Here is a 21,323-nt window from a genome sequence, read left to right on the forward strand (position 1 = left end):
ATGGTATGGTGACCCCAACCATAAAAGTATTTCCACTAATACTTGATAACTGTAATTTTGCAGTTATGAATCAAAATGTTAATATCTGTATTTTACAAAGGTCTTACATGACCCCTGTGAAAGGGTCATTTGACCACCAAAGGGACAAAACCCACAAGTTATGAACCACTGTTTTAGATGAAAATCCATCTCAACTAAGTCACTGAAATGCAAAAATATTAATATTTTAATTTCGTTCAATAGCAAAAGATCAAATGCTACAGTGTTTAAAGGCTGCTAGTTTTTATGTAACAAATAAAACAGTGATGCTGCGAATAGATACAGGTAGCCATGTTGGGTCATTTAATTACTTCAAAGCTCAGGCGTGATCTTTTGAATTCAGGTGTGATAAGCAATGGGGTTGAGTCATCAGTAATTTGAACCCTGAGTTTAAATATTAAATGTCAATCACCTCTTTATTTGTCTCAGCCCCATTGTAGTTCATGTGTATAGAAATGGTGGTTCTACAAATGTTTACAACTGATTATTTATGTTTATGATTATTTACCATTGCTGAACTCACAACTGTTTTATTCTCTCGAGAGTTTATTTTAAGTAGTGTTGTTTTAAAAATAATTTCTAGATTTAAAAAAAATATTTTAAAAAGGGTAACATGCCATCACTATTTTCTTCAGAATTTTGCAACTTAATGTGATCAACAAAACACATCTTCTCAGTTTTGATCTGTACAGTTTAATATAGAGCTGCATTAGCATCAATAAGTTATTTACTGTGTGTGTGTGTGTGTGTGTGTGTGTGTGTGTGTGTGTCTGTGCGCGCACACACACGCTTGAGCATGCTAGGCAAATGCTATGCTATTGAGCTGCATTATCAACCTAGGTAAACATGTTAGAGGCTAAATAATTATTCAGAAATAAATACAGCACATATTTTAAAAATGACTGAAGCTGGGACTAGGACTTATATCTCCATAACTTAAAGTATATTCATACACATTGCAAATATCAATACATTGAGTCTAATACACAGAAAAGCCATTTCAGACTTGCCTTTTTTCTCATTATTAGGTGAGCTTGATGTTTCTTCCCCGTTGTCTTTAACATTGAAACCAGACAACAACAATTAATAATTAAGGTCATTAACAATCCAAATAAAAAGCACTCCAAAAAAGAATGAAACATGCATTGCAAAAACAAATTCATGCATTAACACATCACCCACACTGCACACGTTAGGATAAAGTATATGCAGTATAGGTTTCCTATTCTGCAGGAAAAGGAGTCAAAGCTGCCATAAGAAAAAAAATATTTTGTATTATTGGTTATGTGCTAGGTAGTTTTGTTTTGTTTCGCTATGATATTACCTAATGTAATTTACTAAGTACTTGAGAATGAGCCATAGGTGAGAATCTGGCTTGGAAAATGAGATTCTTCTCTATGTTAAGGGGTAAAACAAAAGTGACACAGATATTGCAGAAATCTTCATTAGGACTGTCTTTAAAATTACTAAAATTACCATACATCTGATTCCTTAAGTGTAAAAGAATCAGAACTTGAGTGACTTAATATGAGCTATAAAAGGACAGGAAAACAGAAACATTAGTTCTTCAACTAAGCGAAAATGGAAAATATACTACAGTACCACAGTTCATTAAATTTTAACTCTATATCAGCCAGGAAAATGAAAGGCATTTGAAATTCTAGTCTTGAGGAGATTTGATAATTCAGAATGGGATACAAGTAAGTATATATTTCTATAAACAAGCAACTAAGATCGCCTTTCTTCCCAGTATCAAATACATATGGATAACTCGCCCACTTGATGAATTAGAATGTTACCTGCATAATGTCTTTGTTTTAAAAATACAAATTCTGTTCAAAGAATGCATCCATGAACATGTTTCTTGGGCACAATTTACTCAAAGGCATTGTTTTCTTACAATGACAAAGAGAGGGGAAAGGGTACAGCCTAACTTTAAAACGCACACTTAAATTCATATATTAAAAGAAAAGATCAGTTAAAGACTTAAAAAATGGGTTTAAAGTTATTCTGCAGATTTCATAGAAAGCTAAAATTCAAGACATCAACTTAGGTAAGATTAGGATCCAATTCCGAGGTTCAAACAACTATAGTGACAATTCAATAAAATCAGACAAATGTATTTGTGTGTATATAATATTTTACAGAATTCGATATCCAATTATGTTGTGATTACAAAACCGAAGGAACAAAAGCCCACGTAGCCTCCAAAAATTAGACACTGTAGAGAGGAGTGGCTGTTGCCTCGATACTGCGCTTGGACAGAGAAGAGAAAGCCAAGGAAACTGGTTCTTATTTAAGAAATGCAATAGTGGGAAAGTGGTCATAGTCTATTAAAGTCAGTATCTTCTGTTCTCTCTATATATCCTTAAAATGTGCTCCTCCTACTTTTGCAACCCTTAGACAAGAAAAGGGCGCCCTTCTCCAGGGAAGCATAAGGGAGATGGAGATTTCTGGTAGGTAGCTGACAGAGATTATTCACCAGAAGGTAAAGGAACAGCCAGAACATAAAGAAAAAGCTGTGGTAAGCAATGTATGTATTTAGGCCAAAGACATTGTCTGTAATTCTAGTTGGTTTTCACCATTAAAGAAAATATTCAAATACTCTGAAGTAGGCTTTATAGCATTTCTTATGGCGTCATGGAATTGGGGGACATTAACTTATTTAGAAGACACACAGTCAGACAGACAGACAGACCTGCCTTGACCTCCTCGCCCTCCTTTTCTACCCCCTCTTCTTCCACACGCCCAATGTCTTCATTAGCTTCTGTATTTGCCAAAGTAAAAGAAGAAGACAAGACCAGGAGTCTAGCTGTTAGTTTTAGAAGACAGCAAACAAACAAATCATTTGTAATGAAACAATGGCTGCTCATAAAAAGAAAAGTAAGTTACATATTGCATTTCTGACATGCCTTTGAAAACAAATCCCCAATGCATTATCACAGCTGGCAACAGAAACGTGACCCCCTAGAAGATTTGGAATATGTGGATAGATAAATCAGAGGGCACAAGTTTTTGCCTCTATGATAGGTATATTTTTAGGAAAATATTATATAAATTTTCTTCTAGGAAGAAGAAATGACATTACAAACTCCCCTTTTTTGTTTTTTGTTTTTGTTTTGTTTGGTTTTTGAGAGGGTTTCTCTGTATAGCCCTAGCAGTCCTGGAAGTTGCTTTGCAGACCAGGATGACATAGAACTAACAAAGACCCACCTACCTCTGCCTCCTGAGTGCTGGGTTTAAAGGCGTGCGCCACCAGAGCTAGGCCGGTATAAACTCCCTTTTTTTTTTTTTTTTTTTTTTTTTTACAAAATGGAAATACATCAAAGTTAGGATTTAAAAAATAATAATGATAATGTCTTATAGTTGTTGAATACATTGCACTTTTATATCATTCTCATTTTGCACATTTTTGATTTTTGGCAAAGAGAGTTTGAAAAAAATATCAACCTCAATATCAAAATATATATTTCAATTAATTTAGTTACTAGATAAAATAATTACTCAAAGCCATAGTTAAATTACAGTGTGCTTTTTTTTTAGTTGCTAAAGGTAGAATAAATATGTTTATACTAGAAATGCCATTAATGACAATATCTAACAACCATTTGGAAGAAGGTCAACTCTGGACTCAATCGATAGTCTATTTTGGACTCCTGCACCTTTAACTTTGGATATGCAGAAGAGGGAGTCACTACACCCTTTAAAACTGAAGGAGCTACAGGCTCATGGGGCTCTGAGCCTCAGTATTTAACTCATCTGAAGATGCTGTCATTCATCCATTCATCAGCCAGTTCCGTTAAGTGATACAAACTAAGCAAAACCTCGTCCACACTGCCAAGAACAGGGAAGTTTTGTGCCTCTTTCCTTTATGAAATAAAAAGCAGAAAATCATAATTAGAGACATTACTGGAGACTGCTAGTGATATTAGTGGTTTTAAAGTACTCTACCTGAAAACAAAACAAAACAAAACAAAACAAAAACCCAGCAGTGAGAGTGTTCACAGGAGCCCTTGACTCTTCAAACCTGCATTTCCCCTCAGCAGCCAGGGTGGTTTTCTCCCACAGCTAGCCCTGCACAGCTTGAGGCTATCTACACCTCAACAGACTTTTGCTACCAATGATGCAAAAACAGAAACTGTAAATTTGTGAGGGGACAAAAACTGCACACTACTCATGAAAAACCATTTAAAAAACACAAGCTTTTAGTCCTCTGGACACAGTCAAGCGCTACAGCAATGCCACGCAAGTCTCTCTATCTGACAGGAGAGGGGAGCACCAGCCCCAGCACCGCGGTGCTGTGGAGAATTATGGTCGGTGAGAAGCAGAAGGCACCACAGAAGTCGACAGTCAGTCAGTAGCAACTAACAGGAGCACGGCTTACATCAAAAGGTTCCACAAGAAAAAAAGCCACTTGCTGCTTGATGCAAGCCATGTATGAATTTGTTGTCAACGTCACAGGGATACGACTTTTCTACAAACATATAAGGAATGACAAGTTTTCGGTGGTAATCTATATACCACCTGAGGCATCACTGCACTCTTTGAAGACAGTGTTCCCGTTCTACAATGTGCTACAAATCATTCTACGTGCTGGAAGCTCAGAAGTGAAAAGAGCAGCAGCAATTTCCAAGTTCTAAAATAGCAGATTTTTATCATACTGGCAAATGTTTGACAGTCCACGTACTACGACTCAGTATTTTTTCTCGAGGTATAATGCAGTGTTTGTTAATAAAGGCACAAAAGTGTCATATTTACCCTTGATATACTCTAGGCTACAACAGGAAACAGGAGACACAAGCCACAGTCACTATCTAGCTCAACATCTTCTTTCGAAGACAGTTAACGTAAATAAGAAAGTCATCATAACTACAAAATGAAATATAAAATGATAACTATCTCAGACTATGTATATGCCCTCAGTGGCATAAACACAACCTGCAACTGATATTCCTGATTAGTCTCAATCAAAACCCAGAATTCTGTTTAAAAAGTAAATTAAATATTTTGTAAGAACTAGTATTATTTAGTTATTTAAAAGAAGTTAAACTCTTTGCACTCTGGCTTGAATCAAGATTTAAATCCAAGGTGTCATTTCACGGAAAATAAAATTTGAGTACTTGGCTAGAAACTAGAAAACAAAACAATTTAACCATATATAAAGCCATATAAACGAAGGGATGTCAGTTGCAGTTGGGTTTATCTTTTGCTTGCCCAGGCCCCCCAGAGGCTTTCACACAAACAAACCCTCCTTCAAGTACAGACCTTCATAAGGGTCTAGCTCCTTGACTCCACTGTCTGGAGAAAACAAAATAAAACGAAAACGGGGGGGGGGGGGCACATGACAGGAAACCAAAGCATAGGGGTTAAAGACAACAGAATATTTCCAAGTTATAGAATATATTGCCTACTACAGAAAAGTTAAATGGTGATTCGGATTTTTAAAAAGTTACTAAACAGAGGGACTGTGGTTTAAAAGATGTTAAAATTATACTGTCCTGTTCTCTATGCTTTCAGAGACTTTAACCAAGAGGTATAGCTGCTTGAGAAGTGTGCTCAAGTGTGTCAGCTTTTCACGCAGCAAATCTACAGTTATCAGAAGCATCAGTACAGCATGCAACTTTTCCTGCGTACTCAAGGTTACCTGTTGCTGCATTCCAGTTTGAGAAGGATCGCATTGCTGTGCATCTGCTAACCCGTCCTCTGCAGTGTGTGAACACCGATCTAGCTAATCACTAATAAACATTGTGTAATCACCAACATATACCCAGTCCTGGGTATAGCAAAGACATTATAATCCAGCTGTTAACGTAGAACTACTTTTAAACACACTTACTTAAATTTGAAATGTAAAATGAGTAACGGGTGCTTCTTTTTATCTCCGAGTATAATTTTTACATGCAATATTTATTATATTCACAAATAGAGCTTGTCAAAGGAAGCCATGTCTGTAACTAGATACGGAAAGAAAACAACGCAAAGACGGTAGGAAATCTTGATTCGCCTCAACTTCCGCGTGGATTTCCTACAGGGCATAATTAGAAAACTGAAAACTTACTTCTCTCCAGTGTTCCCTTTGGGGGAAGCTGTGGCAGCTGCCGACCCCTTCTTCCCGTTCCTGGGGTGCTTGATGGACTTGTCTGGACAGACCCGGTACGAGGGTGAGACCTACGAGATGGACCATTGACACGTGTTCAGTCAGTGTTAAGTACGTTCAGTACATTAGCTGTTTTACGTAACGGCTGTGGTGGTGTGATTTTTAAAGGTGGTTTGCTGCTGGTTAGAAGAGAACAGGACAAAATGTGGACATCTGAACAGTTACATAAACACCAAAAAATGTGTATGTTTTGGTGTAATATGTGTACATACACACATACATGCACATAGAGCCTATAGTAAAATCCATGAAGTCAGTAACATGTACTACTGAGCTAGTCATATGCAAGCAAGTAGAAAAATCCTACAACTTAAAACAAAATAAAAGTTTATGCGTTTTCTACCATTATCTAAATTCTTAAAACTAACCTTCCTCCTTTGACCCGATCAGATTTTTACTTAAGTTTATACTAAACATCCTTTTTTTTTTTTTTTGTATAAAGAAAACATCGCATGAATCTACAAAAAAAAAAAAAAAAAATCGCAAGCAACTCAAAATTCAGCTGAGGAAAATTCTGGAATCTGACTCTAATGCCCATTGAAACTAAAGGAACAAATTTTATTTACTGTGTTGATGATTGTTATAAAGGAGGTCGTGACTAACGAACACAGCAATTTCTCACTCTGTGGAAGAACGTGATGGTTATGACAGGGTTTGCCCGGGACTCGTGGTTAGTCACGAGAAACCGCACAACAAATGCAATCAGGACAGTTCAGAAACAAATTGCAATGGGACGACACACTATCATATCCACCGGATATAAATAGTGTGTGGACACGGACAGGGTTAGTATTGACTTGTGCTGGTGGTGATCGGCCAAAAAAAAAAAAAAAAAAAAAAAAAAAAAAAAAAAAAAATGACAGAGGAGACCACTGAGCGTGGGGGAAATAAAATGGTGTGTTGGTAGCGCAGACGGGCGGGGGGAGTTAGTCTGATCGAGTTATCTTTCACCTCGATAAGGCAGGTGAGGGAGGGGCTGATCTTCCGGTCATTAATGAAGGCATGGACCTCATGAGGTCTGTGTCAGCGCGCTCCGAGGATCTGGAGCGGGCGGTGGTCCGCTCTGGGAGAGGCCGCTGTTCTGTTGATCTGCATCTGAGATATGGCTGTGTATCTGGTGCTTCACAGCCCCTGAAATGTCAGTCAGAAAGCAGCTCAGTTGACCTTTAATGCCCTTCTGCTATTTGCTCATGATGCATCAAACTGATTTTGAAAAAAAAAATTGCTTAAAGTTACTATGTATTCAAAAAAAACAAAACAAACAAAAAAAAAGATTTTTTTCCCAACACATCCTGAGTAAATTCTGACTAGACTTAAGAAGTTCTAACCATCCCAAATCTGAGTCTGTTAGCAATCCCATAACTGAATTATAACTGAGCTGCTCAGTTATGGTCATTGCAACCCCAGCCACCTGTTTTCCGAAATAAAGATAGCATGTGACCTGTGACTGTATGGTCTGTTCTAGTTTAAAGACATCCAGCCGTGTTTCCTAGTGTTTTCCAGAGGAGAGAGAGAGGGTTATGCAGGGTGTTTATCAGCAAACAGAGGGGGGTATAACAATGCCAATAGCATTACCATAGTATATATACTGACTGACAGCTTGAATGTTTTCAACACAAGAATGAAACTGGGGCTCCAGGAAAATAGGGCAGCTTGGAAGTGTGCATCCATATTTAAACGCACCCTCCGAACAGAAATCACTCTGCAGAGAACTGGTGAGCTCTCCAACCTTTAAAATTGAATTCTTGTAGAAGAAGCAAGAATACTTACACCTATATGAGCAGTAATTGCTGACACTCGGCTCTTGGAGCCTACCGTAGTGCTTACATACCCTAGTGTGGTCAATAAATGGGTATCATTCTGTTGGAAGACAAACCTAAAAACATCACTTTGGATCTAGAACTCAAAAGTAACAAATGTGCCCAAATCCACTTCAGACTGTTGCCTCCTGGCCCGACTGCAGCCACAGCCACAGCGAAGGAAGAGTTTATAGACCACAGAGAAAGCAAGCACTGAAGTCATGAGCATTCACATTTACCTAAAAACACTCTGATGTTTGGAAATGGAAAAATGGGCAAATAGAGAAAAGGAAGAAAACAAGGAGACAGTATCCTCAGTCTCATGAATTACATGTCATTCAGTTTTGGAAGAACAAACACTATTAGGAGCAGAGTGCTGGATTCATCCTATATTATTTTATATCTGGGCATAATTCTTTAAAGTCATAAAATAAAACAGAAGTAAAATCACTTCAAGAACTATTATGATTGAATCAATGGGGCTGATTTTCCATGTGAAGTTCAGTGCTCTTCCATAACGACATCCAGAAGAAGAGAAGGGCAGAGAGACAGCTCGGCTTAGAGGACAGCCTCACAGCCAAAACGCCGTAACACCCGCAATTGAGTATAAATTCAGGGCTGGAGGGATAGCTCAGCTGTTAAAGGCTAGGCTCACAACCCAAAATTCATACACGATATGTGGTTACATTTAAAGAGATGAATCAAATGAATTTAATTATAAAATTCATAATTCTATCCTTCTGAAATTCTGTTTTTGAAAATAAATGTGGCCGATAGTTTACAACCGGTTCCTAGTGCAAGGCCTCCTGTCTTGCCTGTTGCCACAGCCGGTAAAAACAAAAGGCCGCACAGCTATTCGCCCCTTCTTACACTTCAAGATTTCAAAGATTTATCGTGAACCTACACTAATAATAAACATTTCTCCCGCATAGCATGTGGCGGCAAAACTTAGTAAAGTATCTAACAGTGGTCACAATAGGAAGCCGGCTTCCATTCAGTTGTCAAAAATTTCATCTGCTCGTACCTAGATAAGAAATTAAGTTTGTGTGTATATAATATATATCCACTGCATGCATATCTCATATAGATAGATAGATAGCATGTTACATCATAAAGTTTGATTTTTTTGATTCTGTATTTTTTTATTTTATTAGTTCAAATTAGGAGCAAGCTTGTTTCAGATGTCAATCCCTTCTCCCTCTCCCGCCCCTCCCCCAACATCCCACCTGCCCCTAGCCATCCCCCGATTCTGTATTTTTAAAACAAGTTGATATACAATTCCAGGTGAGGGACAGAATATTAATTCAAACATACTGCCCATGTTCACATGGGTTTCTGTGAGGAAACCTCAGAAATCTACGGGACCTCCTGTAGAAGCCCAGTACTCGCCCCTAACATAGGTGTGGATTTGGGAGCCCATTCCACATAGAGGGATACTCCCTGAGCCAAGACACACGGGTGGGCCTAGGCTCTGTCCCAAAGGATACAAAATACTCTGATGACCCCCTATGGAAGGCCGCACCATCCAGGGGGAGCAGAAAGGATATGTGACAGATAAGGTTTTAGTTGGGGGGGTAGGGGAGGACGGGTGGGAGAAGGGAACTGGGATTGTCATGTAAAACAATCCGGTTTCTAATTCAAATAAAAAAGGTTGAAAAAATAAAAAACCAAACAAGCAACAACAACAACAAGAAAACATACTGCCATATCTCATGGCTCACAGGGGTACTGTTTACTTATAGAACAAATATCCTCACCTCAGGAAAAATACCTCATAAAGATTTTTCTTTCCTTAGTGAAAATTCTTTGATAATTATAGGGAATTTTAATATTTTTCCAGACATCTTTATTACTACAAATAATATGAAAAACAAAATCATCATAGACTGAGTGGAAGTAGGTTAATAAGTGAAAGAAAACAATGACTACAGTATTAGATAGAATTTTCCTTAAAAAAACAAACAAAAACAAAAACAAACAAACCACTGTCGCACTAATGGAAAGCTACCATGTTTCAGATTTTGTAACACACAGTCAAACTGTACTTTCTGTGCCCAGCGCCAGCAAAGAATAGAAGTGATCCGTGAAGGCCTAGCGGTTGAAAGTCCCAGCAGCACTGGGGGAAGGACACAGCCCCACAGGCGTCACCCCAGGGCTGCAGACAGGAAAGCCCAGCGTTTCTAGCTGCACTGGAGTGGACGTCCGTTTACAACAGGAGTGCATGCAGGACCCCAAGAGCAACACTGAAAGTAGGAAACAGTAACTGTCGCAAGGGTTAGCATGTTTCAGTGTTTAATTGGAGTTCTCCAGCTGTGGTTTCTACTCCAATATAACATTTTTCCTAGAAATCCTAATTTACTTACTTCATTTTATGATAGGTAGAAAAACATTGTTTTTAAAGGGGTAGTCACCGTTTTATTAAAATGTACACAACATAAACAAGAAGACTTCACTTATAAATTTAAGTCTTCAGGAAAATAATTCAACTGTGGTTTAAAAGGTGATTCAATAATCCATTCCAGTTCCATTTGTGAGAAGTTTACAATTTTAGTCACTGTTTAAAATAGTTCCTATGTTTTCACTTGTAATTTTCTGGATTAATACAAGTCCTGTGAGGAGCACTGCACTGTGAGGAGCACTACACTTTGAGGAGCACTGCACTGTGAGGAGCACTGCACTGTGTAGAGGACTGCACTGTGAAGAGCACTGCACTAAGAAGAGGACTGCACTGTGAAGAGGACTGCACTAAGAAGAGGACTGCACTGTGAAGAGGACTGCACTGTGAGGAGCACTTCACTGTGAGGAGCACTGCACTGCGAGGAGGACTGCACTGTGAAGAGGACTGCACTGTGAGGAGGACTGCACTGTGAGGAGCACTGCACTGTGAAGAGGATTGCACTGTGAGGAGCACTGCACTGTGAGGAGCACTGTACTGTGTAGAGGACTGCACTGTGAAGAGGACTGCACTGTGAGGAGCACTGCACTGTGTAGAGGACTGCACTGTGAAGAGGACTGCACTGTGAGGAGCACTGCACTGTGTAGAGGACTGCACTGTGAAGAGGACTGCACTGTGAGGAGCACTGCACTGTGTAGAGGACTGCACTGTGAAGAGGACTGCACTGTGAAGAGGACTGCACTGTGTAATGAATGCATTTGAACAGGAAACTCGCTAATAAACCCTCAATCCCTTGTCACTGCATTTTAGAATTGTAAGAAGAGCCACCACGGCAATCGGCTAGCACAGGCAGACAGAGACAGTGATGAGACAGAGAGAGGCCAGGATGAAAGAGTAAGAATTTACACATCTGATAACATGATACAGGCTGAGCAGGCTGTGTTTTTATATTGAGGACTGTGTGTGTGTGTGTGTGTGTGTGTGTGTGTGTGTGTGTAACAGAAGGAGCAAGGGAGAGTATCGGGTACTTCAAGAGAGGAAAGGGAATGGAGAAATGATGCCATCATGTTTTAATTTCAAACTGTCAGAAAAGGAAGTAAACCATTTAGATGTGTTTTGATTGAAATGTTGGCCTTTACTCAGATAATCAAAAATGAAAGAGCATGAAGTCTTAGCATTCCTTCAGGACTTACAAGGAAAAATATTCAGGACATTTACTGAAGCTGAATTGACTTGAAGGGGGAAGTGCTTCTGTGTATGTGTTTGTCTTATTGGATGATAAATAAAGTATTGTTTGGCCAATGAGGCAGCAAGTTAGATGGGACAAGGAGTCAAGGAGGATTCTGGGAAATGTAGTAAAGAAGTGGTGATCCAGGCAGGAAGTGACATAGCAAGGAGACTCATATATAAGCAAGGGCAAGAAGGAAGTAGTTTCCTTATCTCTTCCTCCTCCTCCTATGGAGTTGCCATGTGATCCGCTGGCAAGAGAGGACACCAGCGGAAGGCATCCTCTATAAGATAAGTCTTATAAATTATATAGATTTATGATAATTAAGACTGAGCTAGCAGATGAGAAATCCTAGTCATTGGCCAAGCGGCTTTGTACCTAATATAAGTCTCTGTGTCTTACTTGGGACCATAACGTGGTGGCGAGCAGAACTTGGCAGTGTGGTGGAAAGTGCCCACGTGGCAGTGGGCTCGGTGGCTTTGGCAGAAAGACTTATCGTTACAGACTCTTAAAACATTTTCTCTGTCCAACTGGCAATTCTTAAAATGTTTTTAAAATTCCTAAGTATCTGATACAATTTCCTATGGATTCAATTACCTTTGCCACCTTGGGCCCTTATTTTCAATTAAAATATAAGAGATTTATTAACTAGGTGGTGGTGGCGCACACCTTTAATCCCAGCACTCGGGAGGCAGAGGCAGGAGGATCTCTGTGAGTTCAAGGCCAGCCTGGTCTCCAGAGCGAGTTCCAGGACAGGCTCCAAAACCACAGAGAAACTCTGTCTTGAAAAATACCAGAGAGAGAGAGAGAGAGAGAGAGAGAGAGACAGAGAGAGAGAGAGACAGAGAGACAGAGACAGAGACATAGAGAGACAGAGAGACAGAGACAGAGACATAGAGAGACAGAGAGACAGAGACAGAGAGACAGACAGACTATAGGGACCTCTACACTGACTGCTCTTTCAGAGGACGTGGGATCAAATCCCAGCACTCACATGCCAACTCTCAACTGTCTATAAACTGTCTGTAACTCCAGTTTCAGGGGCTCTGGCATCCTCACACAGAAAATACATATAGAAAACACCAGTGCACACTAAATAAATAATGAATCTTTAAAAAGTCAAAACAACCACAATGATAAAAACGTTTCAAAGCAAACATTCAGAAATTAGCGATGTCAGCTTAACTTCTGCCTGACAATATCATACACTGAACGGATAAAGAAATTTCATATTCATATTATAAAATGGCCATGGACACACTTAGATTTTTCTTTAAAATGAATCCATGGAACATAAAGTAATTTAGAATTAGCCATTCATTTCTCTTACATAGTCGAATTCATTTATTTATCTCTGTATTTTTTAGTTTTCTCATTTTAGGACGAGGTCTCATACAGCCCAGACTGGCCTTGAATTTGCTATGTAAATAAGCATATCCTTGACCCCCTGGTCTTCTTGCTTCACCTTCTGAGTGCCGGGATAATGGGTGTGTGCCATCACTCCTGCTTAATCTACTTATTTTTGCATCAGGGTCTCCCTGTGGTAGAATACCCTGGCCATGGTTCGCCTATCTCCACCTCCTGAATACTAGAATTACATGTGTGTGCGCTGTCATATCTGGCTCTGAAATTAATTTTAGAAGGCAAGGTGTGAGCTGTATATACTAGTATGTCCCTTTAATTCCTTTCTTAAAACAAAAACAAAACAAAACAAAAAAACCGATTTGCTTATTTATTTTAAGTATGAGTGTTCTTTCTGCATGTTTGCCTGCAGGCCAGAAGAGGGCACTAGATCTCATTACAGATGGTTGTGAGTCACCACGTGGTTGCTGGGAATTGAACTCAGGACCTCTGGAAGAGCATCCACTGCTCTTAACCACTGAGCCATCTTTCCAGACCCTAGATCACTTTAATTATACAGGTTAGAAAGTTGAAGGAACAGGAGTCAAGAGTTCAATTCTAGTCTGAGACATATATGGAAACCCGATCTCAAGGAGTGGAAACTGAGTTCATCTTCGAAGAAAGAACCCTAGTCTCAGGGAGGCGAGCCTCACCTTTGTGCACATGTGTAGGTGATAACATGTAAGGTGAAAATAGCAGAAGTGTTAATTTTTGTGAAAAAAGTCTTGACTACCTAGAAACTTTTCTGGACATTAATTGCATTAAAAACTACAGGGCATTGCCAGAAACCTTAAAATAAGATCGAAGGGGTGCTTACTATAACAGATATTTGTATTACTGTAACAACTAGTATCATATGAATCATATTCAAAGATAGAACTTTCACATTGTTCACCATGTGTCAAGGACAATTTCACCTTTCCTGAAAAGTATCTTGTTTATCTTGTTTCTACTTAAGACACAATAGGGGGTGTAGCTCAACGGCAGATCACTGGCCAGAAATACTGGGGGGTGCTGGGAATGTTGGATGTACGGGAAAGGAAAGAGAGACTAGAGAAACAGTCACTCTGAAAACGAGACCAACAAGCATCACGCATGCAGAAGACTCCCTTTTTTAACTTAGAGGGAGGCAGATTTCATTATCCTTGGCATGATAGCATTTCTGTACAGAGTAGTTCCGCTGAATTAAAAAGACTATCTTATTTAAAAGCAACTGAACTTACTCAAAAGTAACAATATATGCAGACTCATGCAAGCTGGTAACAAGCTGGTGCAAATATAGAGACTGCTGAGAGGAAGTGAGACACACTTCACGTGGAATAAGATTATTAATTACTCAGGAAGTGAGACGCACTTCACGTGGAACTGATTATTAATTACTAATCAGAACTTTTGTTATCAGATGGGTAGTATCATTATGCTTGCAGAGCTATTTTGAAACACCCATTATTTGAAATCACAAGTTAGGGAAACACTGTGATACACTTCCTCAAGGACAACTGGAGCACTTATTAGGAATTTAGAACTTCTCCTACTTAATTGCTATTTGAAAAAAATAACAGAAACAAAACTAAAATGGGCCGAATTGTTTATCTATAAATGAGCATGCAGCAAATTAGAATCTTGACATAATTATTACATTTTATCTCTGAATTCTGAGTGTATGCGATACAGTTTCTATTTTCAGTGGATTTCAGAATTAAACAATGCTTTGTTAACTATAAAAATTCAAAAATTTCCACCAAGATGTTAGCTGGACACTACTTTTCCAGTCCTTTGAAGATTCCATAAAGTAACATTTTACAGCATGTCTCTAAGGAACAGACTGTGGACCGCTATTCACCATGGCACAATGTGGTAAAATATGAACCAAAGTCTTGCTACCATCTTGGGCACGTTTCTCTACTCAAGCTTGGAAACTCAACCAGCTTTCCTCAGAATGGGTGTAATGTGGGGCCGGAGAGACGGCTTCCTGATTCAGGGCACTAACTGATCTTCCAAAGGACTGGGGTTCAATTCACAACTGTCTGTATTTCCAGTTCTAGGGGATCAACATCCTCACAGAGACATACAGATAAATCACCAATGCACATAAAATGAAAATAAGGACATCATTAAAGAAAAAGGATGGATGTGGTACAAATTCCCCATAAGCCTTGCTGCAGCTGCTGCTGTTTCTGTTGTGGCTTCACAGAGACACCCAAATCACATTCAACACAAAAGTACGGATCGACACCCGAGAAATATTGTTAAGCTTCAAACTCAGGAACCATGAACTATTAACAAACATAGAAGATGAACTATTAGAAGAAACTTCTTGGGAAGTTAATGAATGGAGTTTTGGAGTTACAACTGTGTAGCTTGCGGAGAATATTGTGTACACATGTTAACCAGAGAGAGAACTCCACTTTTGAAGAGATAGTATAAGAAGTCACTGGTTTATACTAATTTAGTATTTACTCATTCATACGATACATACATCACATGATGTACTATGTGCTACACATGGTAACTGGACTTTTGTCCAAAGTCACAATATGATAAAATATTTAAAAAAACAATGTGTAGTCCCAAAGGCAAGGAATAGAGATGGGAAAAAAAACTGAAAAGGCTAAGGGAATAGTAAAGGGGTAGAATAAGAAACACGAGAATAATATATTACACACCAAGAAAGCTGCAGGAAGTGTGGTACACACACACACACACACACACACACACAGAGACATACACACACACACACACACACACACACACACACACACACACACACAGACATACACACACACAGACAGACACACACATACACAGAGACACACACACAGAGAGAGAGACACACAGAGAGACATACACACACAGACAGACACACAGACACACACATACACAGAGGCACACACAGACACACACAGAGAGAGAGAGAGAGACACACACACACACAGAGAGAGAGAGAGAGAGAGAGAGAGAGAGAGAGAGAGAGAGAGAGAAACATGGATAACGGTTGACAAGCTATAGGGATTGGAAACACCACTGTAGTAAGATGAGGGAGACGGATCAAACTAGAGAGGAAGGAGGCTTCATATATGCTGACAGGAAGGAATCGATACGCAGAAACATGCAGTCAAATAGACATGGCAATCAAATGGATATGGGATGAGTTGGTCTATAATCCAGAAATTGGCATAGAAAGAGGATACAGAGGAGGGGGCCAGCAACAAAAGAGACACCTTGTCCCAGGAGAGAAAAACAATAAACAAAAGTATACTTTTGAAAACTAATCTAAGTAAAAGAGAGGAAGGCACAGTCTCAAAGAAGCTTGAAGAGGTGGTAGAATATGAACAATGTATTAGAGAACATGAAACATCAGTCTGTCAAGAAGACAGATAAAAATATGACATATATAAAAATCTGATGTAGAAAAATACCAGGGAATTATAAGAGCACCATTAAAAGCATAAATGTGCTGGGGGGGGGAGGGGAAGCAGCTGGTTGTCAGTAGATAATGACATAGAAAAATTAAGATTTTTTTTTTTGAGAAGGCAATTGGATTTCAAAGTACTGCAACAGGCTGTTGGGTGGGGAAACTCACCAAGTCCTCTCCAGCTGCAAACCCAGTAGGCTACATTATCACTGCTGTGACAGCATATGTGCCATAAGTGCTAATGACCTAATTGCATCCTTTTCAAGGCTGAAATCACAGTTTCTATGCCCTTGCCTCTGTGGTCGGACACCTGTGTTGGTTCTATGACTTAGCTGTTAGGAATGCGGTGGAAAACGTTGGTAAGCAGGTTTGATATGCTGACTGGCAGTCTTTGGGGTAAACGGCCAGGGCCTGTAAAGCTGGGTCATATGATTGATAGGTGTATACTTGTTTCTTTCGGTATTGTCTGTTCAGATTTTTGTACTAGCTGGATTAGCTTGAATAGTATTTACCTTAGTTGTTCCTAACGGTTTCTCCTTAGTGCTTTCAGAATTTCAAAAACTTTACTTGTAGCCCAGTATGACAAGTTTATCCCCAGTGTCACTATGTACCAAGTTATCCAAAATACATGATTGTTTTTCTTGACTCTTTCCCTAAAATTCAGTTCCCAATATTTGCCAAGTATTTCACCGATTAAATTTCAATTTTACTCATTAAATCTTTTATCTTCTTTCTATTTCTATATCTACCATGGTATGTATTCTTTTCATGCTCTTTTCCTTCAACCCAACTGGGCAGACATTCTGCAAAGTAGCTATTTCAGTGAATAAACTTACACACTCAGCCCTAGTTAATTAAGCTCTTCAGAGAGTGTGTAGCACCTACAGCCATAACACTCAGCCCTAGTCAAGCTCTTCAGAGTGTAAGTAGTACCTACAGCCATAACACTCAGCCCTAGTCAAGCTCTTCAGAGTGTAAGTAGTACCTACAGTCATAACACTCGGTTCCAGTTATGCCCTTCAGAGTGTATTAAGTTCAAAAGCTGTTCACTGTGCAAGAGAAGGGATGAACCTTGTTAAGTAAGAAGACTATCTTAAGGGAAGTTACAGTATTCCTGAGAATGTTCTGGAGAAGCTAGCACAGGTGAGGCTAGCTAAAGCAGTCAAGAGGGCAGCTTGCTACTGAAATCAAAGAACACATATATTCAAATGAACCTAATATGATGGGGAGGTCCTTCTGCGTATATGATAGTCTTATTGAGTGATAAATAAAGTACTGTTGGCCAATAGGAAAGCAAGATAGGTGGGACCAGGAGTCAAGGAGGATTCTGGGAAATGTAGTAAAGGAGTCTTTCGATCCAGGCAGGAAGTGACATAGCAGGCAGATTCATATATAAGCAAGGACAAGAAGGAAGCTGTTCCTTTTCTCTTGCTCTTCCTCCTGGTCTCTGCTCTGGAGTCACCATGTGATCCGCCAGCAAGAGAGGGTGCCAGCAGAAGGCATCCTTGATAAGATAAGTCTTATAAAATATATAAATTTATGATAATTAAGACCGAGCTAGCAGTTGAGAAATCCTAGTCATTGGCCAAGCAGCATTTGTACCTAATATAAGTCTCTCTGTGTTACTTGGGACCTCAATGTGGTGGTGGGCAGAACTCGGACGGCTGGCAGAAAGCGCCCAAGTGGCGGCCGGGCTCCTGCGGCTTTGGAGTAAAGACTTATCGTTAAACCAATAAGAGATGAAGAAAGAAGCTTGCATGTGTTTAGGATCTGGAGGAAATCAGCATTTAAACTGAGATTACAAAGAAAGAACAAATTTCAGTGATAATCTCCATGTGTGTCCCCAAAGCAGACGTGTGTAGGAAGCTCACTATATCTGAAATAGTTAAGGAAGTCAGTGACTGGTGAGTAAGTATTTTGGGAGAATGCTGACATCATGCAGACTGGTGGCAGGAATTATAATGTGGAGAAAGAAGAAAGCCAGGTGCTAAAATCACCACTGGAAAAAAATATCCAAACTCAGAGGTCACCACGTGACAGCCATATGCAAGGGTGATGGGATTGCTGTGTTCCAGTTTATCACATAAGAAGACATGGTGGTTAAAAATAATAAGCACAGCTTTCCTACTTGTCCACTTTCATTCCTCTGTGACTGCCACGAGTCCACACAACCACTCTCCAGCAGGGAACCACAGGCTCTCCTCACCTGTCCAATACAGCCGCAGTCTAAGCGAGCGTAATGGGCAACTGGAAGATGAAGGGGATAGGAACTGGAAAGAAGGGAAAGTATCTTTATTTGCAGATGATATGATTTTATACAAAAAAGAGCTAAAGAGTCCACATACAAAATTTTGCAGCTGATGAACACTTTCAAAGTAGCAAGACAAAAAAATGAACACGCAAAAATCAGTAGTTTCCTGATATACAAATGAAAGACTGAGAAAGAAATCAGGAAAACAGTACCTTTCCCAATAGCTTCAAAACAACAATAACACTGCGCTGGGATTACTGTAACCAAGCAAATGAAAGACTTGCATGATAAAAACTTTAAGACATTGAATAAGACAGCAGATGTAAACATCTCCGATGTCCCAGGATCAGTAGGATTAATATTGTGAAAATGGCCACCCTACCACAATAAAACTACAGATCCAGTGCAATCCCCATCAAAATTCCAACACAAGTCTTCACAGAATTTAAAAACAAAATCTTCAACGTCATATGAAAAAGCAACACGGTAACTAAAAACAATCCTGAATAAGAAAAGAACTGCTGGAAGTAACACAACCCACATTTCACATTGTATTACAGAGCGATAGAAGTAAAAACATCATGGTATTGGTATAAAGGTAGACACACTGATCAAAAGAATCAAATTGAAGGCCCAGACATAAATCTACACACCTGGAGACACTGAGTTTTTGACAAAGAATTCAATGATATACACTGGAGTGAAAACAGAATCTTCAACAAACGGTGCTGGTCAAACTGGATAGCTGCATACTGAAGAATGGAAACTGATCCATATTTATCACCCTGCAGGAAGCTCAACTTCAAATGGATCAAGGTCCTCAACTTAAGAACTGAAACCCTGAATCTGACAGAACGGAATTTCTGACTCCGGAAAGGATTTTCTGAACAAGTTACCCAGAGACTCAGGTATAAAAACCAAAATTAGTGACTGGGATCCTCATGAAACTAAAAAGTTTCTGGACAGCAAAGGACATAACCATAACAGCAAAGAGAGCGCATACAGAATGGGAAAGTCTTTACCAGTAATGTATCTGATAGAGGGTTATTATCTAGCATATATAAAAGAAACCTAAAACAACAAAAAATGAGCAAATAACCCGAACATCAAGGAAACAACTACCCAGATTTAAAAACAGGATGTAGAAATAAACAGTGTTGGCAAAAGATGAAACACAAATGACTAAGAAACGCTTTTTAAACAGTCAACATTCTTAGCAGTCAGGGGAATGCAAATTAGAACTGCTTTGATATTTCATATGGCTGAGAAGAATAAAACGAATGACAGTGTGCGCTGGCAAGGGTTCAGAGGAAGGGAACGGTTAGTTACTCCTCGCTGGAGGAAGTGCAAACTTACTTGTATAGTCCCTATGAAAATCAGTGTGAAGCATCTTCAAAAGGCTGAAAATTGAACTACCCCATGATCCAGCTATACTCTTGGGCATATACCCAAAGCACTCCACATCTTAGTACAGCGAAACGAGCTCATCCACGTTTATTTCAGCTCTATTTATAACAGCCAGAAATTAGAAAAGGTTTAGATGCCCATAGGACCAAGAATGGAGATAGAATCGTCCAAGGAAGTGTAGATAGAATACAGTACAATGATGAAATAAAGGGCAGGCTACAAGAGGAGGATTAAATGTGGAGGGGGTTAAGGTGAGCAGGATAAGGGAGGGAGTGTCAGGAGGGACAACTAACCCTGAAAGCCTTTGGAAAAGCCAACGGGAAACCTGCTACTGGAGAAGCTTCCTAAAAATATACACATGGGAATGTAAATCAAATTATCATATAATGGAGTCGGAGGGGGCAAAAACAATCCCCAAATTAGAGATCATATGTCATCAAGTAACACTTCTAGTACCATGAATGAGTTACATTGGCCAAAGGAGTCCCACAGACTCGGCAGGTATCTCAGGCTATGGACGAGCCCATTGGTTACTCTCCATAACCTGATGGTGAAACCCTATTGCTAAAAACTCCACTTACTTATCAAACACCGAGAAACTGAAATCCATCCCTACTAACTAGCATTCATGGCTCTGGAGTGGAACTTGTGTGCTACTGGAGATGAACGGTAATCACTAATACCATTTGGCTACAAATCCTGAGATCCATAACTTTAACCTACCCTGCGAATTTGCCCCCTGGGGCAATAGTGGCACAAATTCTCGGGGAGTAGCCAATCACTTCTTGATTAGATTTAAGGTCCCTACCATGAGATGAAAGCCATGCCTGACACTGCCAATAGGTCAAGAACCTGGGACTAGATATGTCATGGGCCCTGGGGAAGTCCTACTACACCATTGTCTTCTGTAACACAGCCACTCATAGATCAGTGCATGGTTCAACCCTTACCTGGGAAGCCTCTTCTTGCAGTTATGGTCATTTTTAACACAGAGACCCACAGCTGGATGGTGTGCACAGAAAAAGTGACACTACTGGAGCACTAATCCCCAAATGGTGTGCCTTTATCACACCTCTCCCCTCAAGGAACAGGGGTCTATTTGGAAATGGAGGCACAAGGATTGTAAGAGCCAGAGATTGGTGGCTGATTCCAAGGAGATAGCACCTTCCAGACACAACGGGACTCAGGCACATATGAACTCACTGAGACTGTGAGGGCAAAGATGTGCACA

At 39.6% G+C, this 21,323-nt stretch overlaps 1 protein-coding gene across 24 annotated transcripts in view; it reads right to left on the reverse strand.

Moving 5' to 3' along the window:
- Positions 1–21,323, reverse strand: part of LOC100752044 (regulating synaptic membrane exocytosis protein 2) — a 390,889-nt gene that overhangs the window by 130,077 nt on the left and 239,489 nt on the right. For 17 of the 24 annotated variants that reach the window (XM_035449594.1, XM_027431480.2, XM_035449593.1 and 14 more), the window contains 2 exons: positions 7,148–7,327; positions 6,098–6,207 (listed from right to left, as the gene is read on the reverse strand). In XM_035449594.1, coding sequence (XP_035305485.1) covers positions 6,098–6,207; positions 7,148–7,327 — 290 coding nt within the window. The remainder of the gene's footprint in view (positions 1–6,097; positions 6,208–7,147; positions 7,328–21,323) is intronic. The other 7 variants (XM_027431481.2, XM_035449588.1, XM_035449585.1 and 4 more) reach the window with 1 other exon arrangement.

Source organism: Cricetulus griseus, chromosome 10, assembly GCF_003668045.3.
Source record: "Cricetulus griseus strain 17A/GY chromosome 10, alternate assembly CriGri-PICRH-1.0, whole genome shotgun sequence".
NCBI classification, from domain to species: Eukaryota; Metazoa; Chordata; class Mammalia; order Rodentia; family Cricetidae; genus Cricetulus; species Cricetulus griseus.